The 10,168-nt window shown below is 48.0% G+C and overlaps 1 protein-coding gene across 1 annotated transcript; it reads left to right on the top strand.

Moving 5' to 3' along the window:
- Positions 1-1,395: 1,395 nt before the first annotated feature.
- Positions 1,396-2,872, top strand: LOC102699602 (transcription factor MYB102-like). The gene is made up of 3 exons (XM_006657764.2): positions 1,396-1,528; positions 1,629-1,758; positions 1,907-2,872. Exons 1-3 carry the CDS (start codon positions 1,396-1,398, stop codon positions 2,739-2,741), a joined length of 1,098 nt encoding a protein of 365 aa, XP_006657827.1. The 3' UTR covers positions 2,742-2,872.
- The last annotated feature ends 7,296 nt before the right edge of the window (positions 2,873-10,168 follow it).

Raw genomic sequence — 10,168 nt, 5'->3', positions numbered from 1 at the left:
TAAATACATAAAGGGTTCTGGACATAAAGACAGGGTCGTCGAAGGCCATGAGCGGTCAGAGCGACTGCTCATGGCCCATAAACCGAGGGACCCCACCAAATCTACGGTTAGAAAGTCTATTGTTTTCTCTTGTTTATGTTAATTAATTAGTTAAAATTTAAATTTTTAACCTTAAAAACATGTATGTAAAAGTTTGGGGCTTTTCATTGTTGTTTATTTTTCAATCTCTTCTTTTAGATGGTTAAGAACATATATATATAAAACTTCTATTTATAAATTATTTTTCATTTTACAACTATATTGTTTGACTTTTTACGGAAAAGCCAAATGATAAGGGCCTAGATTTCTAAGATTTGGCCCATGCCGATCGATGATAACTGAAACGGCGTGTCTCCGCGATGGTTCTGACTTTCGCCGTGCCGCTTTGTATCTCACCTCCATTTACATTTTAGGACCTTCATTTGAATTCCACTCACGGGCCTTCAATTCCTAAAGATGGCCGTGCATAAAGATAGAACCTTTGTGTAACTTTTGGAAGAGAGAAAATCAGGGTTTTATAGGAGTGATTTGTATGCATTTTATAAACACAACTTGAGAAAATAAAGTTGATATACTTTTAGTGCAACTTTAGATTGTGTTTTTGGCGGTGAGGCAACGATGACTTCATCAGATTGGAGGCTTTTTTCTTAATTCCGCTAAAAACATTTAGTTGATTATTTTTTTCTAACATTTTAACTCTCTGCGATAGACTTGTCTTTGTGTTTAGATCCTACGATATTCAGTGAGGTTTCAAATCCAACCCAGGCGTTTTTCTGTTCCGTATACCGATCGCTGCCTCTTGCTTTGTCGGTCACTGTGCTCCATGCAACGAAACAACTGGAGGCTGCTCCGCTGCTGTTGCCTGTGCGCGCGGCACTGGCACTGGCACGCCAGGTCGCCCCAGCCATGTGTGGTAAAACGAGGCGGCCCCCCACGAGCACGCAGTAGTACGTACCCACAGGAGCTAGCGCCGCTCGATCGCGCGCGGGGCGCGGCCACGTCGCGGGCGCGATAAACAAAGGCCGGCACCGAATCCTGTTGACTTCGCCGGCCCGCGCGTCGCGCTCTCCTCCCCCCCTACCTTTATAACCCCTCTCGCCCCCACACCCTCCCATCTCCTTGCCCCCGCGCGCCTCCACTTTCACACCTCCCGCACCACGAGTTCTCTCTTCCTCCCGCGACGACTACTACACGTACCACTACGACGCAGCCTGGCTTGGCTGCGCCGGCGAGACAAACCGAGCCTTTTTCTCTCCCTGCTTCCACACGGTACCAGCTAGCTAGCCCAGTTACAGCGGCGCCTAGCTAGCTCGATCCGGCCTCCGTGTGTTGAGCTGTTTCTTACGATCGATATCGATGGGGCGCGCGCCGTGCTGCGAGAACAGCGGGCTGAAGAAGGGGCCGTGGACGCCCGAGGAGGACGAGAGGCTCGTCGCCTACATCAAGGAGCACGGCCAGGGCAACTGGCGCACGCTCCCCAAGAATGCCGGTGAGCGATCGATCGAGCTAGCTCTGCTCGGCCATTGATTAGTTAGCTTGTAACTTACTGATGATCGAACCGCGCGCGCGAATTTTTTGTTTGTGTGCAGGCCTCTCGCGGTGCGGGAAGAGCTGCCGGCTGCGGTGGACGAACTACCTCAGGCCGGACATCAAGCGCGGCCGCTTCTCCTTCGAGGAGGAGGAGGCCATCATCCAGCTCCACAGCATCCTTGGCAACAAGTAAGATCGATCGATCACCGGCCGGTGATGAACTGGCCGGCTAATAAATTATTTCACGTACGCAAGCATAGTAGACTACTTGGACTAAGCTTGTACGGTTGCTGATGATGATCGCTGCGATTCGTTTTTCCGTGCATGATTTGCTTAGGTGGTCAGCGATCGCGGCGCGGCTGCCCGGCCGGACGGACAACGAGATCAAGAACTACTGGAACACGCACATCCGCAAGCGCCTGCTCCGCATGGGCATCGACCCCGTTACCCACGCGCCGCGTCTCGACATCCTCGACCTCACCTCCCTCCTCAAGCCCGCCGCCGCGTACTACCCCACGCAGGCTGACCTCGAAACGCTCCGCGCGCTCGAGCCGCTCGCCAGCTACCCGGACCTGCTCCGCCTCGCCTCCACCCTCCTCCCCGCAGCCACGACCGGCGCCGCCGCCGAGCAGACGCAGCTTCTGCTTCCGTGGCTGCTTCAGGCGCAGATGGCGCAGCAGGCCGCCGCCACCATGGCGCAGCAGCAAGTGACGCCACCGCCGCTGGCCACTGCGGCCGAACAGTTCTTGCAGGCCAGCACCGCCTGCCAAATGCCAGGCTTGGTTCACGCCAGCCCGACGCAGCAGCTGGCGCAGCAACCGCAGGATCACATGGCCGCCGCCTGCCACGGCGCCGTGCAGCTACCGAGCTACGACAACCAGCTCGACTACGTGCCGGCGCTGATGCAGATGGCGTCCGACGCGTTCAACCTGCAGCAGTGGAGCAGCACGGTCTCGAGTAGCAACAACAACAACAACCACAACGTCAACTCCGGCGTGTCCACGCCGTCGTCGAGCCCAGCAGCAGCAGGGCGGATGAACTCATCCTCTACGACGACAACAACAACGTACGGCTTGAACTTGAGCGGCGACGTCGTCATCACGGCCGACGACGACGCCGGGCTTCTCAACAGGCACCTGTCCGAGCTCCTCGACGTGAGCGACTACATGTAATAAGATTTTTCCTTCTGTGGAAACTGAGCCGAATCGAACACTCCACGCCATGTACCAAAGGGGCAAAGCATGATCACAAGGGCAATTTTTGTACAGGATTGTACCGCCATTTCTATCCAGTTCTTGGCTATCATTAGAAGCTTCTCATTTTTTTCCAATAATTATTACTATTGTTATCCGTATAATCACAATTAATTTTCATGTGTGGTGCTTGTCAGTGTGGGGAAACATGGCGCAGGTGGCTTCCTATGATTGGTGGAGGCGGCTGCTGTCCCTCTCCCTCGCCTCATAGCCTTGTCTCCAGTGAAGAAAAAATTGTGCACTCCGGTTGCTTTTCTTATAGTGCTAGTTTATCAATTAATTGTCCTTTGTTCGTTTCTTGTGACTGTAGCAGAATATATAAAAGGCATAAATCAGCTATGGAGGGAGAAAAAACAAACTAAAACAAGGACACCAGTAACTGTCAAGGTCACTGATTGTCACATGATAAGCAAATAATTCTTAAATGGTTGAGAAAAAATAGACTAGTATATATAGTGTGAAACTTAATGATTGCTACTGCCTGCTCCCACTAATGAGCGATCCACAATCAATAGACAAAAATGAGTGTTGTTGAGTTTTGCAAGTCAAACAAAAGCGATGGTGAAATTAATAGGTACCATGTTGCATCAAGTTGCATATATGTGTATAGTATTAGTGTTGATCTTGGTCAGGTCAATGCATAATTAAGTTATTGTGTCACTGCCCCTTAATCTTGCAAAAGCATGTGCTTATTAGTGTATTGAGAAGGATAGACTTTAATTTGATCAATTCTAGCTGACCCGGTATATGTGAGTGCAGACTTATTAGCAGGTCAACGCTTGCATAGTTAAGTTGCATGCATGCATGTATTCATGAAGCTGTCTCCCTAATGGAGATCCATCACGAATGAATGGTAGCTCACGTTAATTAGATAAGGTCATGGCTCCATTCGTGACTGTGCATTTGTACATATGTTCGAATTTTGAAATTGGGCCAAGTGGAAACTTTACTGATGTACAAATATATAGTACGTTTCACACAGACAGACCATCAAGTTCGTATGGTTATGAAAATTTTTGAGTAGTTAATTTGGTAACATAGTTGTTGAATATAGAGCTGGTGGTGGTTGTCACAGTAGAGTACGTATGCCATTCGATCGGTCAGCTAGTTGGTCTACTACTAGATCTACTATACACTATACATATGAACATTACATTGACAAGATATATATCCACAAAGTGATCGAGATCAATGAAGCTGTAAACTATATATCTAGCTTCAGCGAGTAAAACGCAATTAGTTAAGAACTGATTAAGGCATAGTCGTCACCTGTACTGTGTTATCACTGTTTCACGCATGTCCCTCGGTAGCGCAAGAGAGCAGCCAAAATCAGCTTGTGACCAGCGTTGCTTGAAGAGAGTTGGACCAAACTGTACATGTGCGGAGCCGCGAATGGACGTATGTCGATCGCCGTGTCGGGGCGAGAGAGCGGCTTAAGCTAGCGCACGGCGAGGCGTCACCACACGAGACGTCCGAGAACGCGCGATAGAAGCGTCCGTCCGTACGCGCGCGCACGCGGCCATGCGTTTCTCCCAGGCCGCTCGCTGCAGATGCAACGTACGACGCGCGCGCGGGTGCGGGTGCACGGGCGGCGCGGCGGCGTGTATAGGGGGTGTTTGCATCTCTCTCACTATCGCATCGAATATTTAGACACTAATTAGATGTATTAAACATAGACTATTAATAAAACTCATCTCATACTTTAGACCATTTCACGAGACGAATCTATTGAGCCTAATTAGTCTATAATTAATGAAGGTGATGCTACAGTAAATATTTGCTAATCGTGAATTAATTAGACTTAAAATATTATCTAATAAAATAATATTTATTTATATAATTAGTTTTCTTATCGGTTTATATTTAATATTCTTAATTAACGTTCAATATGACGATATACCTAAAAAGAGTCTCATAATAGACCGCGCGGTACTGCAACGTACGGAACGATGTGATCGATACGCCGGCGACCACACATGCGCGCGCCGCGCCGCGCGGCTGCGCGAGCCAACGCGGATGCGCGCGGCTGATCCGCGGGGGGGGGGGGGGGGGGGGGGGGGGGGGGGGGGTGGGGGACGTGTGCCTGTCGCGGGGCCGTCCAGGTGCGCCTCGGCGGGGACGCGTGGGCTGCCACCTCGACGAAGGGGCGGCGGCCATCCATCGCTGTCGATCGGCGCCGCCCCGGCCATTGACTTCACCCCCAGGGGTCGACACGGATAAGTTCATCTCAGTTCGCCTCCTAGCTGGGTGCGACGTAGCCCTTACGTACTACCGGACTCAACGCAGTGTTTAAGGCCCCCATTTAGTTCCCGACAGCATGTACCGTAACATGTTTAAAGTATTATTAAACGTAATTTAATTATAAAATAAACTTTAGATTCCGCCTAAAAACGCGAGACGAATCGTTTGTCTAACTATCCATCATTAGCACATATTGGTTACACACAAAGGTCTGGGAGTCACTTCTTAGAACGCTCAAGTGCAGCAACTAAACTTTTAGAATGCGCGGCGAGAGCGGAGCTAGGATTTAAAGGTATTGGTGTCACCTCTATCATAACATTGAATTATTTCACAAATATATATTAAAAAACATCAATTTGTAATAGAGATTATAAGAGATCATTGGTGTCATCTGACACCATAAAATGCTCCTGGCACCCTGTGTGCGGACGTGCCAGTCAGTTTGATCCCGCAACTACCAAGATAAAGAATAAAACAAGCTGATCGGCTATCGAGTCGATAGGTAACAAAAAAATCTAGTCGATCAGATGTTGATGTAGTAGTGTTTAGCCGATAGGCTGAACAATCGGCTATTAAGAACTTGGATCGGCTGATAATCCGATACGGGCATATTTAATAGTAAATAAACAATAGATTCTTTGCTATGATCGACTTAGCCAACTTACATATAATAATCATAAGTTGATGCAACATAAATAACTACTTATCTAATTAAATCAAGTTGATTGGTGTGTAAGTAGTAAAGTAAAATAATCAGCTACTTTGTTAATAACGAGCATGTAGATCGGGAAAGATCATCAACTATAACCAACTGATAGTCGAATAAGATCTATAAAATATCTAGTCTAACTTATTGAAAATAATATCAGAAGATCAGACAAAACCAACCTAGTCCAACACTAGCAATATCAAACTACATAGGATGGCGATGGCCACAGGCAGCGACACGGACGGGAGGCGAGGCCGGTGGAGCGGACGCCTGTGGGGGTGACTCCAGTTGCTGCTGGAGAGGAAGGGTGGCGAGGAGGCAGGGGCGCGGAAGGCGCAGGCTGGTCGACGCCGCCGGCAGCCACAGACAGCGGGCTCTATTCCGACGAGGGGGTGCTGCCGTCGCCTCGCCATAAACAGGAACACCGATATGTGTTCGTGCGACGAAAAGGGAAAAGGAAGAGGCCAGGCGCAGATTTGAAACAATTTTTTTTTAAAAAAAGAAAAAAATAATTGTTCAGCCCCTTAAACAATGAAAATGTCAAACTAGCAAATTATACCACCGTTTAAATGACATTCCAGCAAAGCTCATTTCAGTAATGGTATTTAACAAATTTATTCATTTGCGATGATAGATGTGCATTTTTCTCTCGGGGAGAACCCACGGGTGCAGACTGTCCCCAAGCCCCTGACCCAAATCCCCGCAAGGTCAAAATATTCCCTGCCCCCTTAGGAGCGCATCCCTACCAGGGCTCAATCTAACAAGGTCACCTAGCCACATCGAAGCATTATGCATGTCCTTATATGAATCAGCTCATTGAACAAAATTATCCACAAATATATGTATCCTTCGTTCTAAACACAACATAGTAGTACTAATATTCAAGATGTTCTTATTTCTTCCGAGAAGATGGACATTCGATTAGGGATGGCAACGGATAAATACCCATCGAGTATTGGTACCCTAGACTCATACCCACCAGCAAAATTTCATACCATCAAAATACCCATACCCGTTATGGGTAGGAAAATTTTCCCAGACCCATACCTGCTTAGGTAAACTTTATCCGTCGAGTCACCTATATACCCGCAACAGTTTAAAACAATATAAATTGTATAGTTTTCATATAGTATATTACATTAGACACTAATACTCAAGATATTACACATTCATATAGTGTGGTGAAAAATGTATGGATGGTTTAAATACCTAAGGTTTTAGTTAATTGGGCTAGGCTAATTTGATATTTGACCATGACGTGCATTTCAACTTGCGGGTATTTATTACCTGTGGGTAAACGGGTATGCGATTATAAGAACGTTTCCATGCTTGCGCACCTATCGGGTGAATGTATTTATTTAATTACTTATCTATGGATGATATATTTAGCTCGTACCCGTACCCTAATAAAGTAATACACATCAGGTCTGGGGTCACGGTCCCCGTTGCCATCTTCACATCCGATACAGAGCAGCCGCGGCCGTCGTTCCTCACGCAGAACTGCAGAAAAAGGAAAAACCTTCGGGGATGCATTTATGCTTCCAATGCAAATGCATGACGTACGATGTGAGGCACGACGATGGTTTTGACTCCAACTGGACGAAGCACCCTGCTCTCCCCGCAGAGAAAAACACAGAGGCAGGCAGGCAGCCAGCCCTGCCAATCTGCCGCGCCTTTGACCTGCGCGAGAAGCGAACAAAACGGCCCGGCACGAGTGCCCACCACCACCACCACACCGGTGCGCGCTGCCAATCTGCGCACGGAGTAAATTCGTAGGACGTACAGCACGGCGAACCCCGTGGGGGGTACGGTGTGTGGGGGCGCGGCGCTACGCAAAGCTGCCGCCTCCTGCTCGCCACCGAGGCGGGCGGCGCGCGGCGACTTTTTGGGTTTCTCCCTTTTTTTTTTCTTTCTCGTTTCCGGCTCGTGACCCATCGGGAATTCGGGATCGACTAGAAAGGTTGCACGGCTTTGCCGTGCGTAATTAAAGATAAGCCAGTTTAGTTTTATAGCAACTAATTATAAAGGCGTAAATGTAACTATTGGGTGGAATAGTAAATAATAGAAAAAATATTTTTTAAATTTTAGTGGGGTGAGAAATTAAACATGATGAAAATGTGTTTTATTTATTTAGATAATTACGAAAATAATAGTCAATATTATTGTTTGCAAAGATTATTTCATAATTGGATAGAAACATAGAGACTGTTTTGCAAAATAACGGTAACCTGGGGTCAAGCTTATTCACCATTTTGTCCACTTTAAAGCCATATGACTCTGTGGACAGAGGTTGTGATCGATCGTTAATCTAAAGATTAAAACCGCGCGTAATTCTAGATAATTTTAATCTCGTATTAGTATATGTAATTTAATGTTGGATATTGTTTACATGGTTTGTTTATATTTTAAAAATTCAAAATTTATATTTAAAGAAAGAAAATATGGGGAAATTTTGAACTTTCATTTTAAAGAATTCAAATGTTTTAATTATAGGGTAATAAATATAAAATGAATAAAATATGAGCCAAAGCCTGGATGTCCTTTCCGCTCCACGGGCGGGTCTACTCTCCAAGCCCTCTTGATATCTTTTAGTAAAAGAAATTATGGTGAACAAGTATAAAAAAAAGGAAGGAGAAGGTGTGGGAGAGAGGCCAGAGCCGCAGAGGACAGTGAGGCAACATTGCAGACCGCCGGCGTGGAGCAGGAGCTGAAGCAGCACAACAGCAGCAGCTTTCCGACTGGGCGAAAAGCAAGCGCTGGATGGGTGCATCCCTGAGCGATAGGACGTGCCACATGGAGAGATTCATCAATCCGGCCGCCTCCGGTGGCCTTTTCCATGACAACGGCCGATCGATCGCCTCCCGCGCGGTGGGCCGTACGCACGCACGGCACGGGCCACGTGGGAACGGCCGGCCGTGGTCGTGCCGCGGAAAAAAGGTCTCTTTTGTCTGGTCCCGTATGTGCGATCGATCGATCGGCGCTGGTTTTACTCCTACTCCGGTTTGACTGCACGGCAAGGTCGCCATATGTGCATGTTTCGCCCGCCGTCTGCTGCTGTTGCGTTTGGGCCCAATGCTAGCTCCGTCGTCGTCCACACGCAGGCTGCGGCGAAGGTCCGCGTTACGCTGATTGAATGGACGACAACGACCTATGTACAGAATTGGTTTATATTTATGTTTATAAGCCAAAATTTAAATTTTTAATTTAAAATTTAAAATTTAAAGTAAATTTTAGGGTTTTTAATCAAAGTTTATTTTACAGGCGTGACTTTTAGATCGCTAAGATACATATATAAAAGTTGTACTTGTAAGTTATTTTTCATTTTCAATATATGTCATTTGACTTAAACACTTAGTGACTGATAGGCGATAGTACCGCGATAACCAATGTAATGTTACTCATACGAGCTAGTGGAAGATGCTAGCAAAGATGCGCACTCTGATTTTTTCGCTTATGCTTCTAATTATAAGTCAAAATTTGAATCTCCAATCTTAATATTGGAGTTGATTTTAGGTCTTTTTCACTTAAGTTTATCTTTAAGTTTTGATTTTTAGATCGCTCAGAATATGTATATAAAAGTTTTATTATAAATTATTTTTTGTTTGTAAATATGATGTTTATAAAAGGAAAAAAGTATGAATTACCCCCTGAATTATCGCGGTCAACCGAATTACCCCCTAAACCCGAAAACCAGACATCATGTATCCTGAACTTCTAATGCTAGGCAAATTAACCTCCTTAACCCAATCCAAAGCGGTTCCGTCATACGTGACATACACGTGACAGTCCAGTCAACATTTTCTTTTTTTAAATGGTGGGGCCCAGATGCCATAACCCTCTCTCTCCCTCTCCCTCTCTTTCTTGGGTGAACAAGGCAAGGCCGGCGGGCGAGGGCACGCGGACAACGGGCAAGGATGGCGGCGGCGAAGCGAGGGACGACAACCGCGGGCGGCGCCATCGAGCTCGGCGTGTGGGGGAGTGGGCTTGTGGACGGCGTGCGAAGGATGGCGGCGGCAAAGCCAAGGATGGCAGCGGTGTGCTGCACCATCGAGCTTGGCGGGTGAGGGCAAGGACGGGGGGACGAGGGTGAGGACGGGCGGGGGCAAGGACGGCAGACGACGGCGCGCGGGAGAGAGGAGGTTGCCGCTGACACCGCCGCCCCCGGCGGCGCCGACCACTCGCCCGCCTGCCGCCGCAGTGGCCGCCTTCGCCCGTCGTCCGATCGCCAAGGAGGTCACTACCTCCGCCGCTGACACCGAAGTCGGCCGAGCTCGTCGACCCGCCGCCCCGCGCGGCGCCGTCCACCTGCTGCCGCCCCCGTCCTCGTCGATGCCACCGCGCGCCGCCGTCCCCGTCCCCGTCCGCCGTCGTCCCCGCGCACATGCCGTCGAGCGGC

This window comes from Oryza brachyantha, chromosome 7 (genome assembly GCF_000231095.2).
Source record: "Oryza brachyantha chromosome 7, ObraRS2, whole genome shotgun sequence".
NCBI classification, from domain to species: Eukaryota; Viridiplantae; Streptophyta; class Magnoliopsida; order Poales; family Poaceae; genus Oryza; species Oryza brachyantha.
Note: the sequence above shows the minus strand (reverse complement) of the source record. Positions and strands in the feature narration are given on the sequence as shown.